At 62.1% G+C, this 23338-nt stretch overlaps 1 protein-coding gene across 2 annotated transcripts; it reads left to right on the top strand.

Annotated features, from left to right (window-relative positions):
* Positions 1 to 1034: 1034 nt before the first annotated feature.
* On the top strand, positions 1035 to 23143 carry CDH15 (cadherin 15). Of its 2 annotated transcripts, XM_033219372.1 has the most exons (14): positions 1035 to 1164; positions 8897 to 9055; positions 9665 to 9820; positions 13641 to 13785; positions 15180 to 15340; positions 16214 to 16342; positions 16823 to 17008; positions 18470 to 18723; positions 19564 to 19706; positions 19892 to 20131; positions 20434 to 20673; positions 21147 to 21283; positions 21429 to 21587; positions 22515 to 23143. In XM_033219372.1, the coding sequence occupies exons 1-14, from the start codon at positions 1123 to 1125 to the stop codon at positions 22713 to 22715; spliced, it is 2352 nt and encodes a 783-aa protein (XP_033075263.1). In that variant the 5' UTR covers positions 1035 to 1122; the 3' UTR covers positions 22716 to 23143. The 2 variants fall into 2 exon arrangements, with proteins under 2 accessions (XP_033075263.1, XP_033075264.1); XM_033219373.1 differs by lacking the exon at positions 22515 to 23143 and having other exon boundaries at positions 21125 to 21283; positions 21429 to 21548.
* The last annotated feature ends 195 nt before the right edge of the window (positions 23144 to 23338 follow it).

Below are 23338 nucleotides of genomic sequence, written 5' to 3' on the forward strand. Positions count from 1 at the left end.
CCCACGCCCTCCCAGGGGGCGGGGCCTCGAAGAGGAGAGCAGGTGCCACAGTCAACAGGAGGGAGGGCTTCTGGCCAGGTGGCAAGGAGGCTCCAGGAGGGGGCGGCGTTGATCTTGGGCGTTGAGGGATGATGAGAAGGAATTCTGTAGGAAGGAAGGTGCTCTAGGAAGGGGGCCTCGGGGAACAAGGGGATGCTGGAGGAGGCGCGTGGACTGGAGGAATTAGGGGTATCCTAGAGCCGCGCTGGTATCAGAGGCGTGTGAACCAGAGCCGCTCCATATTGAATAGAAGCTGGGTAAAATGAGGCTGCGAGGAGGTGCGTGGAGGGTGGGCCTAGTGTTCACTGGGATGCGGGGAGGCGCAGGAGACGCAGCCAGAGCGGCGAGGGGCCCAAGGAAGTGCTCAGGAGGCGTCCCCCGGCAGGGACTGCAGTGCAGACGCCCCAGAGCAGGGGCGAGCCGGGGCCCAAGGAGCAGGAAATGAAGAAGCAAGGAATCCCAGCTGGTGCCTGACCCGGCCCCACCCACCCTGCCTTCCCCACAGCCCGACGCAGCAAGCCGCGGCATCTCCGACCCAGCCCTGGCCCTGGCCCTGGCCCTGCCCCTGGCCCTGCCCCTGCCAGCCAGAGCCAGGCACGCGCTGTCACTCAGCCCTCGGCCCCGCCCCGGCTCCGCCCTGCACGCTCATAAGGTGTCACTCAGCCCTCGGCCCCGCCCCAAACGCCCCATCCTCCTCTGGCTCCGCCCCACCAGCCACGTGCGGTCACCGCCCCGCAGGCGCACCTGCGCTGTCACTCAGCCCTCGGCCCCGGCCCCGCCCCTTCTGCCCCACTCGCACACGCGCTGTCATTCAGCCTTCGGCCCCGCCCTGGCCCGCCAGAGGCTCCGCCCCACCCGCCTGCCCACATGCTGTCACTCAGCCTTAGCCTTGCCCAGGCCGGCCTTCGGCCCGTCAGAGGCCTCCTTCGTGCTGTCACTCAGCCCTCGCCCCGCCCCTCCCCGCCCCCTTCACACGTGCTGTCTCTGGCCCTGGCCCGCCCCGCGCACTTGCGCTGTCACTCAGTCCGGACTCGCTTCTTCGGGTCGCGGGTGCACTCCGGCCCCGCTCCCGCCTCGGCCCCGATGGACGCCGCTCTGCTCCTCGTCCTCGGGCTGCTGGCCCAGGTAAGGCATCCGCACCTGCGGGGGTCCCCGCTGCCTCCCCAGGCCCTGCGGGACGGTGTCTTCAACTGCAGCCGCACAGGTCTCCCCCAGATCACTGGCCCTGGCCGCCTTTGGGGACCTGTGAGCTGAGTGGCCCCAGGTGGGTGCCTGGGCTGGGGGCGCACTCCCGGGGTTGTGGGGAGTGAGTGTAACCAAACCCTCCACCTGGCGGAATCACCCCCGGGACTGCAGAGTCCTGCTGGGGTCAGGCAGGGACCACCCAGCAGGCCGTGCCCTGTCTTTGGAGGGACCCCTGCCGGGGTCTGGGGCATTGCCAGTCTTGAGTGGAGCAGAGAGGGGGGGAGCGACAGGAGCGCCCCTGTCTGGGGCCCCTGGGGGCCAGGTTTCCATAGGGACTCCCTGCGGCGGGCGCATGATCCCTGGCTAGTCTTGGGTGGTGTCCAAACCCCCCACCCCAAGTTCCCGTCTAGCAGGGGTGGCTGCAGGCCCTGCCCCCAGGAACTCACACTCAGGGCTATTTCTCGATTGGGAGGGCCCAGGCTGAGCCAGGTCCCGACACACAGGACCTTGCCGAGTGGTGTATGGCAGCCCTGGGTTCCTGGGCTTCACCTGGGCCCCTGCAGCAGCTGCCTGGGGTGATCAGGCCTGGGGGCCTGGCCCCCCAGAGGTTGCTGGACTCTGCCTCTAAAAATCTCTGGACTGCTGGCACTGTGGTCTCTCCAACATGGGAGAAAGCCAGCGTGGAAGGAAGCCCAGGCCTCGGCCCCCACACCCGCCATGGGCACTGCCTAGCTAGAGCCACGTCTCCTCACACCCTAGGGGGGCCTGGACATGGAGGATGTGGCCTCAGTGGCTTCAGCCCCCAGGGACTGGGCTGGGGCACAGCTGGCTGTGGTTGGGACGTCACTGGGTACAAGAGGGGAGCCTCTTGCCAGTTTAAGAGAATGCACATAAAGGGCTTAGCGGCACTCTCAACATTCACTGCTCTTGTGGTCCTAGGGTGGTCAGGGAGTGCTGGACACAGTGAGTAAGGGAAGCCACTCCTTTCCCAGCCCCCACTGAAGGGGCTTCCTGAGTCCCCTCATTCCCACAGGCCTCCTGGCTCCAGCTGGCTCCAATTTCAGCCCCTGGCAGCTGACCAGGCGCCTGGCCAGCCAGACCCTCCAGCAGCTGTCCCTGAGGGGCACCACGGCTCCTGCCACCCCCCACTCCCCCAACTGGAGACAGTGGCGGGGGGAGAGTGGTTCAGCATGTGTGCTCACCCCCAGGCTCACTACCCCTCAGCCCTCTGCCAGGGAGCACAGCCTGGGGGGCTCCATGCCTCCAGGGTCTGTCCCCACCTGCCCTGGGGACAGCGTTTCTTCCCTGGCACCACCCGGGCGTGGTGGTGGGGATGGTGTGGGATGGTGGGGGGGCGTGGCGGGGGGGATGGCGGGGGTGGGGGTGGTGGAGTGGGGGTGGGGGTGGGGGGGTGGGGGGGATGTGGTGTGGGGGCGTGGCGGGGGGGATGGCGGGGGTGGGATGGTGGTGGGGGTGGGGGGTGGGGGTGGGGGAGGATGGTGGTGGGGGGGGTGGGGGGGTGGGGGAGGATGGTGGTGGGGGGTGGTGGGGGGGGTGGGGGGATGGTGGGGGGTGGTGGGGAGGTCGGCGCCGGGGAAAACATTCCTTGAGACCCCTCTTCCTTTGGATTTGGGAGCATTTGCCTTTCAACAGGCCCCAGGAGGCTCTGTGGCAGGTGGGGAGGCAGGCAGGACCTCTCCCTCCCCGGAAGCCTCCCCTCTCACTATCCCTTCTTTTCTCCCCCAGGACTGGGGGACAATAGCCCCCTCCGCCGACAGCTGGAGGCTGGAGGAGTTGGTGGAGGTGGGGGCCAGCTGGCAAGGGGTCTATAGCCAAGGCTCAAATTCACTCCACTATGAGGCAAAATATGTCCGTGTCAGGACCCTGCCTGCCCCTCCCCCACCAGCTCAGCTTTCAGGACTATGTGCTCTCCTGGGCAGCCGAGGGGTCCCAGGCCGCCTCCTGGTGAGCCCCCAGGCAGGCAGCGTGGCCCATCAGGGCCTTCTCCAAGTGAGGGGTTGCTCCCCTGCTCGGGCCACCTCTGATTTTTGAGCTCACTCAGCCCCACTTGGAGGGAGGTTGGGGGCAGACTGTCTTCAGAACTGGCCCGTCAACCCTGCTGCACCCACACCATCCCTAGTTGCTGGTTCTACACCTGGGACCCCACCCCAGCTGGGAGGCAGCTGAGGTCTGGGGCAGCACTGCTGACTCACAGAGAACCCCAGCCTGCTGGGAAGGGCCCCACTTCTGCATCTGGGTTTTGGGAGCCCCTTGGTCTCTGGGAGAGTGTCAGCAGCACCCTGGGGGCCAGGCGGAGGCTCTTAGCTCAGGTGACTGTGACCAAGGCCAAGAAGGGAAGTGGCTCGCAGGCCACTGTTCTTCCCACAGTGGCAGGACAGCCCCAGACACTGTGCTTTGGAGGGGACAGCTGCCTCCACGCCTCTTCTTCCACATCCCTTCTCTGAAGCCTGCAGCAGCTAGAGAGGGTGGGGCCCGGAAAAGATGCTGCAGCTGCTCTGGGCCAGGCCGACAGCTGGGGCCATGCCTGGCCATCCAGGAACGGGGTGGCCCCAGGTTCCAGCCTGGGGGAGGGGTTGAAGCCTGAGAAACTTGAGGGGCCTTCACACTCCCTTCCCAGGCAAACCCACCCACGCACCCACCAAGGGTGTTCCTAGAATCTCACAGCATCCTTCCTTGGAAAATCGGGTGAGCAGGAGTGTGAGGTTGGCCCCAGAACTTCTCCCCATTCCCACCCGGCAGTGGTGTCTGTAAACCCCATTCCCACCCGGCAGTGGTCTGTAAACCCCATTCCCACCCGGCAGTGGTGTTTGTAAACCCCATTCCCACCTCGCAGTGGTGTTTGTAAACTCTAGCGAGCGCTCAGTGCATGCAGGGGGCTTTCTCACGCAGCAGCCCCTTGGGGTTGAGTGTCGGGCGAGGAGCAGACCCCAAGAGAGGCGTTAAGTCCCAGGAGCTTGGCTCCAGGGCGGTGACCCCAGACGTCTCAAGGGCTTCAGGATGGTTCCTTCCAGGTTCCTGGCTAAGGGCCCAGTCAAGGATGAGCTTGGGGATGTCATTTTGGAACCACTGTGGGGAAGCAGGTCACTAATGTCCATTGGTCTTGCTTGGCTTGCGTGGGAGACAGAGAGAAGTGGACGGGTGTCCACAAATTCCACCTCCCAGGGTGCTCGCGTCCCCTAGCCCAGGTGCAGGGTTGTGGGCTGGCTGTGTTGATGTGGTTTTGTCCTGGGCACCGGATGTCCCAATCTCCCCAAGCCAGCTCCCAGGCCCTCCCTCCCCTGGCCACGTCTTCTGGGACAGGGGTGGGGTCGGAGGACAAAGAGCCAGCTTTGAGAACCGGAGAGCCGGAAGTGGGCCGTGGCCTGCCTGCCCACCCACACCCACACCAGCTGTAATCTGGGCAAGTGGGCCCTGCCAAGGCACTGCGGCCACTGTGACCTGGTGAACTCAGGCTGTGGACAGGCCTGGGCCCCGGACTCCCAGCCTCTGCCTTGACCGCACCCAGCCCAGTGTGACTGGAGGATCTCCAGTGGAGGCAGCTGGAGGGTGGGGCAAGAGGGCCAGCCCAGGTTTGGTGGCAGCTAGGCAGGAAGCGGATGGAAATTTCTGCCCTGGTGGGGGTGGTCCCTCCCCCTCAGCCATGTGGGGTTCTTATAGCCGGGGGTCTCCCTGCCTCATGCCCAGGCCTAGCCCAAGACAGGCGTGGCTCTGTGGCTGGATTTCCTTCAGAGCATGTGGTTCAGAGCCTGGCTTGGGTCTCAGACCCCATGTGGCTCCTGGCTCTGTGTGGCTTTGGGCAAACGCCTCAGGCTCTGCCCAGAGCTGGGAGATGAGGGGACCACCACAGGCTCCCGGGGGGTTGGGAGGACCAAGGGAGAGGGGGAGAGGCAAGGCCCAGCGCAAAGCTGCACAGCCAGGGCTGGAAACAGACCCTGTGCCCACCGAGGCTGATGAAGGCCCCATGCTGGGCAGGCAGGTTTCCACTTGGCAGGAGCTGCCCTGCCCTGGAAGTGGCTTGTGCTCTGTGGGTGCTGGCAGGCTCTGAGGCCAGGGCCGCCATCTGTCGGCTGGCAGAGAGCTTCCCCGGCAGGGTCCCCAGCCTGGGAGCCTGAGGAGCCCCCACCCCGTCCTCTCCCTGCTTCCTGCCAAAGTGTTTGCTACTCTCTGGACTCCCAGGAGGCCATGGAGGAGGGGGCCCAGGTCCTGCTGGCCGAGGGCCAAGAACCCCATGGAAGTTGGCCTTGGTTTGGATGCTGCTGCCACTGCCTGTGGGGACCTCTGTGTACTGGGCCAGCCTTGGGGACAGGACACAGTCAGAGTGAGAGGCCCCAATGCCTCATCTCGGGGTGGGCAGATGGGCAGCCTGGGCCTTGCTCGTCCACACAGGGTAAGCTGCCAGTGGTGGAGGACAGAGGCCAAGCCTAATGGAGGTTCAGCCTAACAGGCTTCCTGGCCATGCTGACATCTCCTTCCCGGCCCCTGCCCACTCAGACATACCAGCCCCTAGCTGCTGCCTCCTCTCAAGGCCACCTGCCCCCACGTCCCAGCCCCTGCCTAGACTGAAGTCTCAGCAAAGCCAGCAGGAGCAGGCGGCACTGGAGGGCGAGGCATTGGCGCGGGGCTGAGGAGAGCGGGCAGCCTCAGAGCCAGCAGTGGCATGGTGGCCAGAGTAGCCGTGGAGGTCTGTGGTTCTGCAGGGGGAGGGGTAGCCTGGCTTGCCCAGCTCTGACACCCACAGTTCTCAGTGCTCCATTTCATGGGGCACTTGCTCCACCTGGAGCAGGTGCCCCCTTCCAGCGGGGAGCTGGGTGAGAGCTCCCATGCAGGGTCCCACTTACCAGGGCTGACTCAGCGCTCCCTCCACTCGCGCAATGTAGGGAGCTGTTCTAGGTGTTGGCGTGGCATGACCAGCACACCCCTGTGGTAGGCACAGGACCTGGTACCAGCTGGGGAGGCCCATGAGCCTCCCTAGACCCCAGCCCACCTGCTGTCCAGAGGAAGGAGCTCAGGAGCAGGCCATGAAGACGGTGGTGTTGAGATGGGGAAGGAGCTCAGGAGCAGGCCGTGAAGACGGTGGTGTTGAGATGGGGGCCCTGTCTGAAAGGGGAGCTGAGGAGTTTGTGTGTGGTGGGTGGTGTTTGGGGCCCGCTCTGCCCCCAGACTCCCCATCGTCTACCCAGGACCCCCCACACCTCCCAGCCATCCCCCTGCCCCCATGGCAACCCAGCAGCCCGAGGGCTTGTCCTGGATAGGGGTGCCCCAGAGAGCACGGCATGGGGCAGGGGGTCTCTGTCCCCCTCCCCAGCCGGGTGGTGCAGGAGGCTGCCCTGTCTCTACGTTAGGGTCTGTGCCTTGGGGAGCTGCTGCCACCCCCATCACAACCCTGGCCACAGGGCCCTGGAAGCTTCCCACCCTGCCCACCCCAACTCAGCATCTTCCTCTGTAGCCTCCATCACTGGGACGATGCAGATGCCACACCCTGGTTACACGCGGTGAGGGGGGGGGCTCAGGTCTCTCACCCACACAGCCCTGCAGTGGGGGGCTGGGAAAGTCGGGGGACCCTCGCCAAGGCTGATTGAGGCTGTGAGCACTGGGCGTGTGGGGCTGGGTGCTGGCCACACATGGGCCTTAGCCGCAGCGAGACGAAAGGGGACGCAGCTCCTCGGTTTTGCACATTTCAAGGGCTCAGCAGTCCCCTGTGGCCTGTGGGTCTTGGATGATGCAGATCTAGAACATTCTGGCAGCTAGGAGAGCACTGTTGGGTGGGAGGGGGCCTCTGGGGAGGAGGGTCACCCAAGAGAAGGGCCGGGAGCCTGGAGACCCCCAGGACTGGGGGGTGCACAGACAGCTCCTAGCCAGGCCCAGGGCACAGGGGATGGGGAGGGGCAGCCCTGTTTCGTCCTCCCTCATGTCCCTCTCCCCTGCCTCTCCCCCAACCCCGGCCCCTCCTGCCCTCGCCAAGTTCAGGCAGACTCTGTGCCCCCACGAGCTGCACCAGGCATCAGCCTGACCCGGGAGCTCGGGGGTGACCTCCATGTCTGTGCCGAGCCACGTGGGGTCAGCCCAGAGCCATGTCCTGTCAGTTGTGGCAACTTCTACCAGGCTGTGCTTTAGGGTCAGGGTCTTTCAGGAAGAAGCCGTGCAGCCCACCCAGAAACACTGACTCCTCAGGCTCAGGGGGTCCCAAGCACAGGTGTCCTGGAGGTCCCAGGACAGGCAGGACCCACCGTCTCTAAGCTTCCCTTTGACCAAGGTGGGGCCAGGCACCCTGGGAGGCCAGGGCTCAGGCCCAAGGCCCAGGCTAGGAGCTGGGTATGGTGACCGCATTTTTAAAACAAGAAAATTCAGGATGTGCTTTTGGGGTCACTACGAGTGCTCCTCCCCACCCGGCTCTTTGACTTGGGTCCCTTCGTAGGCCTCAGTTTCCCCATCTAAGGGGTGGGTGTGGGGCCATCTGTGGTCACGAAAGTTGCTGACTGTCAGGACTTCGGGAGAATTTGGGGGCAGCTGCCTCCACTTTGGGGTCTTTACTGCCCTGGAGTAGGGTGGGGTGCACGGCGTCTCCCTCTGCAGCCCCATGCTCTGCCCAGGCCTCATCCCCAAGCACTGGGGCTTCCTGTGTGCATTACAAACAGTACACCCCAGCCCCTGATGTGGGAGAGGAGGAGGTGGGCACACCAGAGTCCCAGCAGCTGAAATATTGGGGTGAAGAGGTGAAGACTGCACCAAGGTACCCCATTCTGGGAGAAAGCAGCAAGGCTAGGGGTGGGGCTGCCCCTCTGTCCCCAGCCATGTCTCTCTTAGCTGTGCAGCCACCACAAGCCCCACCGAGGCAGACCTGGCCCCAGCCCAGCCGGTCTCAGAACCCACACCACTAGCATTGACTGCCCAGCCCTGACCTGGTGGGTCCTGACAGACCAGCGCGGTTCAGATGGGGCCACTGTACAAACTGGGGATACATTTCTAGCTGCTCTGGATGGACTGGAGCTGAACTCTCGCATCCTGGGGTTCCGTTCCTACAAAGTGCTTGGAGAGGTGGAGGGGGATGGGGACTTTCCTGCAGGCACCTCCCCTTCCACTCCCCGGGACCCTCCACAGCCAGCCCACCGTGCCCACAGGCACCACCACTGGTTTCTTAGGGTCATTCGGAGTCAAGACCCCCACGCTCTCCCCAGCCCTGACTGGACCTTGCTGTGTGCACGGGGCTTGCTGTGTGCACAGCTACCCTGGCACCTGGGGTGAGGCTGTGCTCCCGCTGGGTGAATCTCAGGTGTCCCTCCCAGCCAGACGCCTGGAACTCTAGCGCTGCCTCCCAGCGGCCACATGCACTCGCCAGGGGCTGCAGACAGCCTGGCTGCTGCGTGGGCCCCGTAGGAAACTCTGGGGCAGCTGGATCGGGGCTTTGAGGGCCAGTGCTTGGGGTGTGGCCACCAAGGCCCCAGCTCAGCCTGATGGGGTGGGGCCCACGCGCCTTTGCCCTTGTGTGACACAGCCCTGTGTGTGGAAGCCGCGGTGCGCCAATGTGCACTGACCCGCGGGCAAGGGAAATGCTGCACCCTGTGGCCTCCTCACCAGCCACAGCTCCCAGCTGCACACTGCCGCCCAGGGCTCCGGGAGACAGTGCTGTGGGACGCATCTGTCTTTGTTGCAGAGCCTCTTCCTGTCTTTGGGGGTTCCTGGACAGAGGAGGCCCACCACCCTGTACCCCTGGCGCCGGGCGCCTGCCCCGAGCCGCGTGCGGAGGGCCTGGGTCATCCCACCGATCAGTGTATCCGAGAACCACAAGCGTCTCCCCTACCCCCTGGTTCAGGTGAGTGGGTAAGGGGGCGGGAGGGGAGGAAGGAGTAGGCTGGTTCCCAGTGGGCCTCCCTCATTCCCTAAAGGTCTCCTGGGAGCCAGTGGGGCCCTATTTCAGGGCAGAGCTGGGGCAGGACTCACCCACCTTGCCAGGGCTCTGGGCTTCCAACCTGGGTCTACAGCAGGGCTCAAACCCTCCCCTTTGCCCCAGGCCGCAGGGGAGTCCAGAGCTGCTCCCACCCCACGTGCGCCTCTGGTGGACACATTCCACGTTAGGCTGCATGCTCGGGCGTGATTTTTGTCTGCGTGTTCGCCGACGCTGAGCAGATGGAGGTGAAGGGGAACTGCCTTGCGGGGTCTCAGCTTCACACGCCCAAAATCGCCCCAGAGACCAGGGCCCTGAGGACACCAGGGGCTGAGCCTGAAATGAGGCTGCAGGACGGGGTACCCTTGGGGCCCCAGGCTGAGCTGTCCCCAGCCCAGCACAGCTCCTCACTGGGTACCAGTCCTAGGAGCCTTAGACCTGCTCTGTTGTCAGCCAGGGAGGGGCCTGAGGGGCTGCAGAGAGGGCAGAGGCCCCCGCCCGGAGCAACTCTCCCCAGCCCCATTTGCTGCCCCACAGATCAAGTCAGACAAGCAGCAGCTGGGCAGCGTCATCTACAGCATCCAGGGACCCGGCGTGGACGAGGAGCCCCGGGGCGTCTTCTCGATCGACAAGTTCACGGGGAAGGTGTTCCTCAATGCCATGCTGGACCGTGAGAAGACCGACCGCTTCAGGGTGCGGAGCTGCGCGGTCCAGCCTGTGCCCGTCAAGCAGGCCTGGTGGGAAGCCAGTGCTCCTCCTCCCCAGCAGGCTTCTCCTCCAGCTCGGTGGGCTTCAGGCCAGACTGCTGCTCCTGCAACATCCAGGCACTCTTAAGTGGGGCCAGGTACAGGGGTCTGGGACCAAGGCCCTGCAGCCTGAGGAGGCAGCTGTTTAGGGTGATGTTCCCATTTAACTGGAGGGCAGACAGAGGTCCCGTGGAGGAGCGGCTTGGTTCTGCCTGGGAGGAGCACGCTGTAGCCGCTGTAGCTTTGTGGCTCAACCACAGCCAGCTCCACACTGGTCCTGGGAGCTCAGGAGTGTCATGAAGAATCTGTAAATAGTGTTTTGTTTTGTTTTGTTTTTTTGTGAGTTGGAGCTTCACTCTGTCGCCCAGGCTGGAGTGCAGTGGCACGATCTCGACTGACTGCAATCTCTACCTCCAGGGTTTAAGCGATTGTCCTGCCTCAGCCTCCTGAGTATCTGGGATTACAGGCACCCACCACCATGCCCAGTTAACTTTTGTATTTTTAGTAGAGACGGGGTTTCACCGTGTTGGCCTCCCAGAGTGCTGGGATTACAGCCCTGAGTCACCGTGCCTGGCCTCCCAGAGTGCTGGGATCACAGGCGGGAGCCACCATGCCTGGCCCCAAAATAATGTTGATCCCAGTGGCCACCACTGTTCTCGGGAGTGGGATTAGTCAGGGAAGAAACCACTGATGTCCCTGGGATTCTGAGGTCTGAGAGAAGGGGCAGTGAGTGCTGGGCACGGTGGTTCACACCTGGAATCCCAGCACTTTGGGAGGCCGAGGCAGGAGGATTGCTTGAACCCAATAGTTCGAGACCAGGCTGGGCATCAAAGTGAGGCCTTATCTCTACAAAAATTTTAAAAAGGCCAGGCGCGGTGGCTCAAGCCTGTAATCCCAGCACTTTGGGAGGCTGAGACGGGCGGATCACGAGGTCAGGAGATCGAGACCATCCTGGCTAACACGGTGAAACCCCGTCTCTACTAAAAATACAAAAAACTAGCCGGGCGAGGTGGCGGGCGCCTGTAGTCCCAGCTACTCCGGAGGCTGAGGCAGGAGAATGGTGTAAACCCGGGAGGCGGAGCTTGCAGTGAGCTGAGATCCAGCCACTGCACTCCAGCCCGGGCGACAGAGCAAGACTCCGTCTCAAAAAAAAAAAAAAAATTTTTAAAAACGGTAAAATAGCCAGCAGTGTTGCTGCATGCCTGTGGTCCCAGCTATACTTGGAAGGCTGAGGTGCCAGGATCCCCCCGGAGATCGACGCTGCTGTAAGTTGTGATTGTGCCGCTGTGCTCAGCCTAGGTGACAGAGGAAGCCCCTCTCTCAAAAAAAAAAAAAAAAAAAAGAAGAAGAAGAAGAAGAAGGGGCCGGGCGCGGTGGCTCACGCCTGTAATCCCAGCACTTTGGGAGGCTGAGGCGGGCGGATCACGAGGTCAGGAGATCGAGACCCTCCTGGCTAACACGGTGAAACCCCGTCTCTACTCAAAATACAAAAAATTAGCCAGGTGTGGTGGTGGGCACCTGTGGTCCCAGCTACTCGGGAGGCTGAGGCGGGAGAATGGCGTGAGCCCGGTTGGCAGAGTTTGCAGTGAGCCGAGATCGCGCCACTGCACTCCGGCCTGGGTGACAGAGTGAGACTCCGTCTCAAAAAAAAAAGAAAGAAAAAGAAAAGAGGATCGGGCGCGGTGGCTCATGCCCATAATCCCAGCAGTTTGGGAGCCTGAGGCAGGCAGATCTCAAGGTCAATAGATCAAGACCATCTTGGCTAACATGGTGAAACCCTGTCTCTACTAAAAAATACAAAAGTTAGCTGGGCATTCTGGCATGCACCTGTAGTCCCAGCTACTCAGGAGGCTGAGACAGGAGAGTCACTTGAACCCACGAGGCAGAGGTTGAAGTTAGCTGAGATCTCGCCACTGCACTCCAGCCTGGTGGCAGAGAGAGAGTCTGTCTCAAAAAAAAAAAAAAGAAGAAGAAGAAGAAGAAAAGACAGGGCAGTGGGAGCAAGAGGAGGGAGCCCTGGAGCCCAGAACCCCATCTATACTCCCTGCAGGCACCTGCCCACCCACAGCCTGCCCAGCCCTAGCCTGCCCACCCACAGCCTGCCCTCTTCCAGCCTGCCCAGCCCCAGCCTGCCCACCCACAGCCTGCCCTCCCCCAGCCTGCCCTCCCCCAGCCTGCCCTCCCCCAGCCTGCCCACCCCCAGCCTGCCCTACCCCAGCCTGCCCTACCCCAGCCTGCCGTCTCCCAACCTGCTCACCCCCAGTCTGCCCTCTCCAAAATGTCATTTGGGGCTGGGCGCAGTGTCTCATGCTTATAATCCTGGCACTTTGGGAGGCCGAGGCGGGTGGATCATCTGAGGTCAGGAGTTCAAGACCAGCCTGGCCAACATGGCAAAACTCTGTCTTTACTAAAAATACAAAAAATTAGTCAGGTGTGGCACGCACCTGTAATCCCAACTACTTGGGAGGCTGAGGCAGGAGAATCACTTGAACCCAGGAAGTGGAGGTTGCAGTGAGCCGAGATCACACCACTGCACTCCAGCCTGGGCAACAGAGCGAGATGCCATCTCAGAAAGAAAAAAAAAGTCTAGGCATAGTGGTGGCTCATGCCTGTAATTCCAGCACTTTGGGAGGCCAAGGTGGGCAGATCACGAGGTCAGGAGATCGAGACCATTCTGGCTAACACGGTGAAACCCCGTCTCTACTAAAAATACAAAAAATTAGCCAAGCATGGTGGTGGGCGCCTGTAGTCCCAGCCACTCGGGAGGCTGAGGCAGGAGAATGTCATGAACCCAGGAAGTGGAGTTTGCAGTGAGCTGAGATTGCGCCACTGCACTCCAGCCTGGGCGACAGAGCCAGACTCTGTCTAAAAAAAAAAAAAGAAAAAGTAATTTTGTACGTGATGTGGGGAAAGGATGCTTCCTGCCTTGCCTTTGCAGGAAGCAAAATTTCCTTTTATTTGCCCCGAATCTTCCTTGAGACTTTGAGAACCAGTCCTTCCATCCCTTACATCAAGTTATTTGAGAATATTTCTCACATGGAAACTGTAATTGTCCCCATTCTCCAAAAGGATGGGAGGCCTTTAAAATGCCGTGTGCACAGGGGAATTAAACTTCAGGAGGAGGCTGGGCGCAGTGGCTCACGCCTGTAATCTCAGCACTTTGGGAGACCGAAGTGTGTCACCTGAGGTTAGGAGTTCGAGACCAGCCTGGCTAACATGATGAAACCTCGTTTCTACTAAAAATACAAAAAATTAGCTGGGCATGGTGGCGTGCGCCTGTAATCCCAGCTACTTGGGAGGTTGAGGCAGGAGAATCACTTGAACCCGGAGGTTGCAGTGAGCTGAGATCACGCCATTGCACTCCAGCCAGGGCAATAAGAGTGAAACTCCATCTAAAAATAAAACAAAAACAACAACAACAAAAAAAACTTCAGGAGGAACCAAGACCATAGAGAGAAAGGGAGGGAGATTAGGAACCCTCTGAGAGCCTTACTTTAGTCACACATGAAGCAGCTGTGAGCTTCCTGGCAGCCAAGGCAAGCAGGGAAAATGGCACCTGCTCTGTCTGCTAAGGGAAGGTGGTTCCGGTTCAGGGACATTCTCAGCCACTGTGACAGATACCCCACCCTGTGCTGTTTCTCTCCTATTTAAGTTGGTGTTTCCAGCTGGAGACAAAGTCTGAACGTGCTGTCTCTTTCGCATGGCCCTAACGGGAGCCACAGAAATTTGGGGGCCACAGAGCCAACCCTTGCTCTGTGTTTGAACAGCTAAGAGCGTTTGCCCTGGACCTGGGAGGATCCACCCTGGAGGACCCCACGGACCTGGAGATTGTAGTTGTGGATCAGAACGACAACCGGCCAGTCTTCCTGCAGGAGGCGTTCACCGGCCGCGTGCTGGAGGGCGCAGCCCCAGGTGAGACAGGATGGCAGCCCTGGGCTGGGAGGGGCTGCAGGGAAGGGCTCTGCGAACCCAGAAATCCAGGATTTCCCTTAAGCAAGAATTCCAGAGGCCCCTCAGAGAGTCTAAAACTAAGTAAACAGGTCTCCAAGGAAGGTCCGTTTCCACAGGTCAACTCATGCTACTTCCCATTTCAATATAAATTTCAAACCCAAAAATCTGAGCCTGGGAGTGGAGGTTTTTCAGGGGTCCTGTTCTCCCCCAAAAGCAAATGACTTCTCCCTCCTGCTAAGGGAGCCATCTGGAGCCAAGCACACCCCATCCTCACCCTGTACTCACGCAGGGTGCGAAGCACCCACAGGCATCTCTTGGTTGTGATTCGCCCCAAACCCGGGTTGGCCTGCAAGCCCCAGTCACAGGCACTCGTTCCCACCTCCCTGGGGGCCCGTGGTAAAGACCTGGCGGAAGGGCACAGGCCCCCTCGTGTCTGGGGCTACTGGGGACTGTGGCCAGGCCTGGCCCAGGCTCAGGCTTGGAGGCTTATATCCTGCCTCAGTTTCCTTCCTGTGTCTGTGGCAAGGCCTCCGCGCCTCGTTCTGTCCCAGGTGACAGACAGCACGTCCTGGCTCCAGCTGTCCCGGGAGGGGGGAGGTCACAGCCGGCCAGGAGCTGCTCCCCAGGGTGGCCCGAAGCCTGTGCTTCCCACCCCACCTCGGTGGCTCAGTCCACCTGAGCTGCCAGAGGGGTCAGGCCTAAATCTCAGGAGAGGGAAATGCGGGGGAGGTGAAGCATAGCCCTACCACATGTGGCTTCCTCTAGCAGCACCTTCCCGAGTGCTGCTTCCCACAGCAGGTGGGGCTGGGGCTCTGGCTACACAGACGCGGTGTGCGTCCTCTGCTCAACTGCCGTGCATCTTCTGCCCAGCCTGCCTGTGTGTCCTCTGTTTTATCCTGCCCATGCATCCTCTGTTCAGCCTGCCCATGAGTTCTCTGTCACCCTGGATGCCAGCAGCTCCTGGAGGCCCCCCGCTAGCTAGCCCAGGCTGACCCAGTGCCCTCAGCCCCTGCACCGGGCAGGCACAGGAGCCAGCACCTGACCCAGGAGCATCCTATGTTCCTGTGCTGCGACCCCATAAACAGCACAAGCTGGGCAAAAGGCTTCCACCACATAGGTGGCCTGGACATGGCGTGGTGGGCTTCAGGGGCAGCGGGAAGCATCTGGACTTGGGGGTTGCCGCGTGTAGGCCGCCTTGGTGACGCGAACAGCAGCATGGACTGACTGCCCCATCTGGGGTCAAGCCGTGCTGGAACCAGGAAGCCTGTGCACACGAGGGCCCCCGCACCCCTCACGATGCCCCCAGCCCATCGGCCCTGTGGATGTTGACCCTCATGCCTCCCTGTGCTTCCCAGGCACCTATGTGACCAGGGCGGAGGCCACAGATGCCGACGACCCCGAGACGGACAACGCAGCACTGCGGTTCTCCATCCTGCAGCAGGGCGGCCCCGAGCTCTTCAGCATCGACGAGCTCACAGGCGAGATCCGCACCGTGCAAGTGGGGCTGGACCGTGAGGTGAGGTGGCACCCCGGCAGCTCCACCCCTCCCTGCACAGCCAGGGCAGCCCATCTCCTGTGCGACCCTCTGCCCCCAGCCTGCCGACCCCAGACACTTCTGTCCCTACCGTCGCTGCAGAGCTGGCAGCGGCCCCAGCTCCTGAGGAGATGGCGTGGGGTGAACCCACTGATTCACAGACAGGAACCGCACTGGCCCGGGCGGGAGGGATCTGGTCCAAGTAGAGCGTGAGGGGCCCGGCACAGGCCGGGGCTCCCCAAGCAGCCCCTTCCCTCTCAGCCTCATGGCAATGGCTCCCCACTAGTAAGTAACTAGCTCCTTCTGTCAGAGCCCCCGCTGCCCCTTGCTTTCGGACTTCTGTGCTCCCCAAAGACGCCCCTTGAGTCAGCCCCGCTGGGAAACCCTCCTGGTTACACTGTGTTACGTGGTCTTTGTCCATTTCTGTCCCTGCCACTAACCACGGCTCCCCAGGGCAGGGTCCCAAGCTCACTGGTATGCTAGGCGCTGAGCACACAGTAGGCGCTCTGTAAACGCTTACCCAGCACACAGTAGGTGCTCTGTAAATGCTTACCCAGCGCACAGTAGGTGCTCTGTAAACACTTACCCAGCACACAGTAGGTGCTCTGTAAACGCTTACCCAGTGCACAGTAGGTGCTCTGTAAATGCTTATCCAGCACCATAGGCTGGGGCAGCACCACAGCCCCATGCACTTAGGATCGGGGCAGGATTCTCAGGGCCACTTGGGGTCTTCAACACCCACTGGGCGCTCCCGTAGGAACCGAGCTGGCCAGGTGGCCTGGCTCCCGCCCCTGACCAGTCCCCATGTGGCCCACCTGGGCCCTCATCTTCTGACCCTGTGCCCCACATCCCCAGGTGGTCGCGGTGTACAATTTGACCCTGCAGGTGGCAGACATGTCCGGAGACGGCCTCACAGCCACTGCCTCAGCCATCATCACCCTTGATGACATCAATGACAATGCCCCCGAGTTCACCAGGGACGAGGTGCTGCTGCTGTCCCTCCCTCAAAAGTAGCCCCTGCTTAGAGCTGCCTTCCCTTCTTGGGCTCCTGCAGAAGGCAGGGGGCTTCATGATGGGCCTGGGGGTGATGCGTGGCAGCATGTGAATGGAGTCAGAGCTGGGAGAGAGGCCCTTGGGGAGAAGCAGCCCGTAGGGCCCTCTGGGACCATCTAACATTGGGGAGCAAGTCTCCCTCCGGCCCTTGCTGTATGGGAAGGGAGCATGAAGCTGAGCCCACAGAGAAGGACTGTGGGGGACCCTGGGGGGCAGTGACTTACAAAACAGACAAACCTGAGGACACCCAGTGGGTGGGGAGCAGCTTCGACAGGGGCAAGGGAGGGTGTTCCTGCTAGGAGGCAGGAGGGAGGGTGGGAGGGGTGGGTGAGCTGAGGGCCCTGAGGGCCCCACCCATGCTTTCCGCCCAGCCCTGCTGGTAACTGGGGCTGGGATCCCCCCCACCACCAGTTCTTCTTGGAGGCCACAGAGGCCATCAGCGGAGTGGATGTGGGACGCCTGGAAGTGGAGGACAGGGACCTGCCAGGCTCCCCCAACTGGGTGGCCAGGTTTACCATCCTGGAAGGCGACCCCGATGGGCAGTTCACCATCCGCACGGACCCCAAGACCAATGAGGGTATTCTGTCCATTGTGAAGGTGAGCGGCCCCCAGCTGGCACACACAGATGCTCCCACTGGGGTCCGAGCCCCTTCCCGGCAGTGTCACATTCCCTGGGCAGCTGGGACCTTGTGTTCGTCCTTGGGTGAGAGAGTGGGGTAGGGCAGCCGGGCACTGTGGCTCAGGCCTGTAATCCCAGTACTTTGGGAGGCCCAGGCGGGTGGATCACGAGGTCAGATCAAGACCATCCTGGCTAACACGGTAAAACCCTGTCTGTACTAAAAATACAAAAATTAGCGGGACGTGGTGGTGGGCACCTGTAGCCCCAGCTACTTAGGAGGCTGAGGCAGAATAATGGTGTGAACCCAGGAGGTGGAGCTTGCAGAGAGCTGAGATCGCACCACTGCACTCCAGCCTGGGTGACAGAGCAGGACTCTGTCTCAAAAAAAAAAAAAAAAAGAGAGTGGGAGGGCATGGAGCCCCCCAGCCTGAGGACTGGGTCCCACGCCATGCTACCCATGGGGCTTGAGGGCCAGAGGCACCACTCTGTTCTGTCCAGCCTTCCTCCCTTTCCTATGAAATCCATGTACAAAAACAGCTGCACACCTGTGTCAGTCTTGGTTCTACCACAGAAACAGAGGCCATAGGAGACACATGCACAGATATGTATGCACGTGTAGATGTGGATGTATTTAGATACTGACACAGCAAGAGATGGACTGCAAGAAACAGGCTCATGAGATGCTGAGGTCTGGCTGGGCAGGTCTAAGGTGCAGACCACAGACCAGAGCTGACGCAGCAGTTTCCAGGTAGAGAAAATGTAGTTTTGCTCTCAAAGCCTTCACCTGAGTGGATAAAGCCAAACCACATCACCCAGGATGATCTCCTTTATTTATTTATTTTTATTATTATTATTTTTTGACTGAGTCTCGCTCTGTCGCCCAGGCTGGAGTGCAGTGGTGCGATCTCAGCTCACTGCAAGCTCCACCTCCTGGGTTCTCGCCGTTCTCCTGCCTCAGCCTCCTGAGTAGCTGGGACTACAGGCGCCCGCCACAGTGCCCGGCTAATTTTTTGTATTTTTAGTAGAGACGGGGTTTCACCGTGGTCTCAATCTCCTGACCTTGCGATCCACCCGCCTCGGCCTCCGAAAGTGCTGGGATTACAGGCGTGAGCCACCGCGCCCGGCCTAATCTCCTTTGTTTAAAATCAAGTGACTGCAGGGGCTGGCGACATCCCCCCCAACGACTCTCACTGAAACCCCTGCAGAGCGTGTGCTTGGACCTTGGGCTTCTCCCCAACCACCACCACACACAACAAGCATTTTAATAATATTATTTGTGCCTTCTCGTCCTGCATAATTTGTTTTTTCAAGGTTAAATAGGGGCAGAAGAAAAGTACAGGTGCTCTGGACAGACCCAAGGAGTGGCTCCCCTGTGGCACCCACCCTCGGGTGCCCACACTTGCATTGGGTGAGTAACAGGCTGTGCTTTCTTCCCTCAGGCCTTGGACTATGAGAGCTGTGAACACTACGAGCTCAAAGTGTCGGTGCAGAATGAGGCCCCGTTGCAGGCGGCTGCCCCCAGGGCCGAGCGGGGCCAGGCCAAGGTCCGCGTGCATGTGCAGGACACCAACGAGCCCCCCGTGTTCCAGGAGAACCCACTTCGGACCAGCCTAGCAGAGGGGGCACCCCCAGGCACTCTGGTGGCCGTCTTCTCTGCCTGGGACCCTGACACAGAGCAGCTGCAGAGGCTCAGGTGGGGCTCCTGAGGCACTGGGGGAGGCAGAGGAGGCTAACGGCCCCATTCCTGCTTTGGGTGCCCCTGATCCCTGGGCTCTAAGGGTCAGAGGGTGTAGGGACCATTTGCTGGTGTGGGTTCCTGAAGGTCTGGAGGGTCTCGAGTCCCAAGCATCCCCATGTGTGCATGTTGGGGTGAACTCACCCCCTAGGGCAGGCCTGGCTCCAGCCTGTGCATGCCACAGTCTGTCCCTGCCAGCCGTGTCCATCCCCGGAGGCCCCTGCTCCCAGGAGACTGGCCGTTCACATCTCATTTCACCCCAAGCCTGGCCCTGTGAATCCCTGTCTGTGTCCGTGGTGCCCAGGAAGGGCGAACACCGACTGGGGCTTAACTAGGTTGCCACACACTGTCTCAGGGCCCTGGACAGCTTGCCTGCCCTCCCTGAGCCTCAGTTTCCTCACCTCACAGGAGGTGCCAGTGACTGCAGCTCCCATCATATTCACATGAGTTGTGTGTACATGTGTATGTGCATACGTGTGTGCACATGTGTGGTACATACGTGTGGTGTATAGGTGTGGGGGGAGGGTTGTGCAAAGTGTGAGAGAGTGTCTATGGGTATGTATGTGCATGTGTGTGCGCTGTGCATATGCATGTATGTGTATGTGGTATATACGTGTGTGTGCATGCATGTGCATGTAAGAGTGTGTGTACACGTGTAGTGTGTGCATGTGTGCATGCATGTGGTAGGTGTGTGTGTGCCTGTGTGTGTTTGCAGTGCATGTCATGCACCCATACCTGACCACACCTGTGGGGCCCTGGGATAAACTCAGATCCCACTCTTCCCCTCCCCTGCATCAGCTACTCCAAGGACTACGACCCAGAAGACTGGTTGCAAGTGGACGCAGCCACTGGCCGGATCCAGACCCAGCGGGTGCTCAGCCCGGCGTCTCCCTTCCTCAAGGGCGGCTGGTACAGAGCCATTGTCCTGGCCCAGGATGATGGTGAGGGGCGCGGCTGGCTTGGGGCTCCCTGACCTGGCCTTGTCCCGGCTGAGCACCCCTGCCGGTGTCCAAGGGCTCTGCCCATTGCCGCCCGGGGGCTCAGAGCTGCACCTCTCTGAGCCGACTGGTGGGGCGGGCTGGGGTGTTGGGGCGGGGTCACCGAGCCACGGCCCCCTCGCCTGCAGCCTCCCAGCCCCGCACCGCCACCGGCACCCTGTCCATTGAGATCCTGGAGGTGAACGACCACGCACCCGTACTGGCCCTGCCGCCGCCGGGCAGCCTGTGCAGCGAACCGCACCAGGGCCCCGGCCTCCTCCTGGGCGCCACGGATGAGGACCTGCCTCCCCATGGGGCCCCCTTCCACTTCCAGCTGAGCCCCAGGCTCCCAGAGCTCGGCCGGAACTGGAGCCTCAGCCAGGTCAATGGTGCGCTCCCCCCACCGCCGCGCTCCCCCCACCGCCGCCCTCCCCGGATCCCACACTCCGTCCCGGGACCAGGGGCAGGAGGCCGAGGGGCGTGCAACCCCGTGGTCCTGCAACAGGGTCCCCCCCCACCCGCTGCATCCTCGTGCGGGGCAGGGTTACTTATCGCGCCCAGAGGACAGAGGAGGGTGGGGGGAACCCAGGCCCAGGATCTCGGGATTATCCACCCTGTCTCGGCGCGAGGAGGACAGGCGAGGTAGGGGCGGCCGCGGGAGGCTCTCGTTCACCACGGGCGCCCTCCGCAGTGAGCCATGCGCGCCTGCGGCCGCGAAACCAGGTCCCCGAAGGCCTGCACCGCCTCAGCCTGCTGCTCCGGGACTCCGGGCAGCCGCCCCAGCAGCGCGAGCAGCCGCTGAACGTGACCGTGTGCCGCTGCGGCCAGGACGGCGTCTGCCTGCCGGGGGCCGCCGCGCTGCTGGCGGGTGGCACAGGCCTCAGCCTGGGCGCACTGGTCATCGTGCTGGCCAGCGCCCTCCTGCTGCTAGGTGAGTGAGCGCCCACCTCCACCTGGACCCTCAGACCCTCGGACCCTCCCCAGGCCGCCCGCTGCTAACTAGCCACGCCCCTTCCTCCCCAGTTCGGGCTCCTCCCTAACCCCGCCCCCTCACTACAATACACGCCCCTTTCCCCCCAGCCCCGCCTCCTCCCCAACGCCACCCTCATTACCAGCCACGCCCCTTCCACTCAACCCCGCCCGGTCTTTGCCAGCCACGCCCCATCCCCCAAGCCGGCCCCTCCTTACCAGCCACTCCCCCTCCTCCACAAGCCCGCCCCCTCCTCCCCAACCCGGCTCTTCCATGCCAGACACGCCCTATCCCAAGCTCCGCCCCCTCAACCCCTCCCCCGGTTACCAGCCATGCCTCCTTTTGCCCCGCCCCCTCCTCCCACCTCCCTCGCAGCCCGGCCCCTGAAGTCGCGTCCTGTTCCTGGCCCCAGCCTGCGTCCCCTCATTCCCCAGTGCTAGTCCTGCTCGTGGCACTCCGGGCACGGTTCCGGCAGCAGTCGCGGGGCAAGGGGCTGCTGCACGGCCCCCAGGACGACCTTCGAGACAATGTCCTCAACTACGATGAGCAGGGAGGCGGGGAGGAGGACCAGGTGAGGGGGCAGGCCTGGGTGGGGAGGGGTCCCCAAGGAACCCAGGTTGCGGGCCTTCATACAAGCTAGCCAGGAGCCTCTACCTGAGACCTCCACCAGAGCCACCGGAGGGACGCCTGGCTCTGTTCCATGTCCTCGCCCACAGGATGCCTACGACATCAGCCAGCTGCGTCACCCGACAGCGCTGAGCCTGCCTCTGGGGCCACCGCCACTTCGCAGAGATGCCCCACAGAGCCGCCTGCACCCCCAGCCACCCCGAGCGCTGCCTACCAGCCCCCTGGACATTGCTGACTTCATCAGTGATGTAGGTGCTCCTGGGGACACCCCAGTCACACTGGCATGCACAGGTGCACACACATACGCACATTTACACACCTGCACATGCTTGCACTTATGCGCCACCCAAGGACACCGCAGAGCAAGATGATGTGCGGGCGGGAGTGTGGAAGCCCCACTGCCACCTTCTGAACTGGGCCCTCAGCTTCCACCCACCATGTAGGTCTTTGCCTGGATGGAGTGGCAGTGGCCACAGCCCCATCCACTGCCCTGTGTCCACCGTAGAGCGGGTGGAGGAGCCCCGGGAGCACCCCCTGGGCTTTGGTGGCTCTCAGTGGTATCAAGGCCCCCATAGGAGCCCCTCTGGATGCAGTGTTCATGATTCCCTGCCGTCCACAGGGTGAACATGAACATGGGAAATCTGGGGTGGGGGGTACACAGGGAACTCTCCTCTGTGCCTGTCTGCACCTGTAGCACCTGACTCAGAAAAAGCCCTCAGCAAAGGTGTACACCCCCAGTTAGGAGTGTGCGTGTCCCCATGAGCTGAGAGGACAGACGTGCAGACAGAGCCTCCAAAAGGCAGGCGGGCCGTCCTGCGGATGGAGGTGTCCGGGAGGTTCAGGCTCTGCCTTGAGTGGACAGGGGCCGCCGGGATGAGGAGAACAGGGTGATGGGGAGCAACCCCTTCCCACCTTGCTGGGGCAGGGCAGAGCCCTGGGGGACGGGCTGGCCGCTGGCCTCATCCTGCGGAAGGGGCAGTCCACAGCCCCCTCTTCACGATCCTGCTGCTGTGCCCTCAGGACGCTTTGCCTCCCCTCAGACCTCGCCCCGGATATAGGCAGCTTCCCCTTTCTGAGCCTCTGCCTTGAGCTGACTTTGCCCTGGGCTGTGGCTGTGGCGGCGGGTCACCTGCTGGCCCCTCCGTGCATCCTGACCTCTCTGGGCCTCTTTGCAGGGTTTGGAGGCTGCAGATAGTGACCCCAGTGTGCCGCCTTATGACACAGCCCTCATCTATGACTACGAGGGTGATGGCTCGGTGGCGGGGACCCTGAGCTCCATCTTGTCCAGCCAGGGCGATGAGGACCAGGACTATGACTACCTCAGGGACTGGGGGCCCCGCTTCGCCCGGCTGGCAGACATGTACGGGCACCCATGAGGGTTGGAGCGAGGGGCCAGATGGGACCACCAGGCCAGGGAGGGTCTTTCTCCCAGGGCACCTCTACCCAGACACAGAGGCCGGACAGCCTGACCCTGGGATGCAACTGGACACGCCACTCCCCGGCTGCGTGGCAGCGATGGCCCCTGCAGAGGCAGCCTGAGGTCACCGGGCCTGACCCCCATGGGCCTGGGGCAGCCTCCTTCCCGCAGGCGAGGGCCCAAGGCTGGGGGCAGAACCTGAGTGTGGATGTGGCAGCCAGGAAGAGGACCCTTCCTGCCGGGGTGGGAAGAGTTTCTCTCCATCGGCCCCATGGGGTTCACCCCCCTAGTCCCACCTTTGCCTCCTACCAGTGGATCTCATCTTTGTATGAAAGACAGAAACCTCCTGGGTAAATCTGAATGAAAACCATGCTAGTCTCTCTCATGTGGGGCGGGAGCCCAGTGCCACACTGACCATGAAGGGGATGGGGCCAGTGAGGCCTGGCCTGGCAGGGACCTGAGAGCCGGGCCCCCATCCCACCCTGCTTGGCTGGGGCAGGAGGCGACCGGGGGCTGCCACTACCTGGACAGGGGCTATGGAGCAGCTGCTGACACCCTGGCTCCTCACTAGTGAGCCCAGAG

Source organism: Trachypithecus francoisi, unplaced genomic scaffold (assembly GCF_009764315.1).
Source record: "Trachypithecus francoisi isolate TF-2019V2 unplaced genomic scaffold, Tfra_2.0 Lachesis_group10, whole genome shotgun sequence".
Lineage (NCBI taxonomy): Eukaryota > Metazoa > Chordata > Mammalia > Primates > Cercopithecidae > Trachypithecus > Trachypithecus francoisi.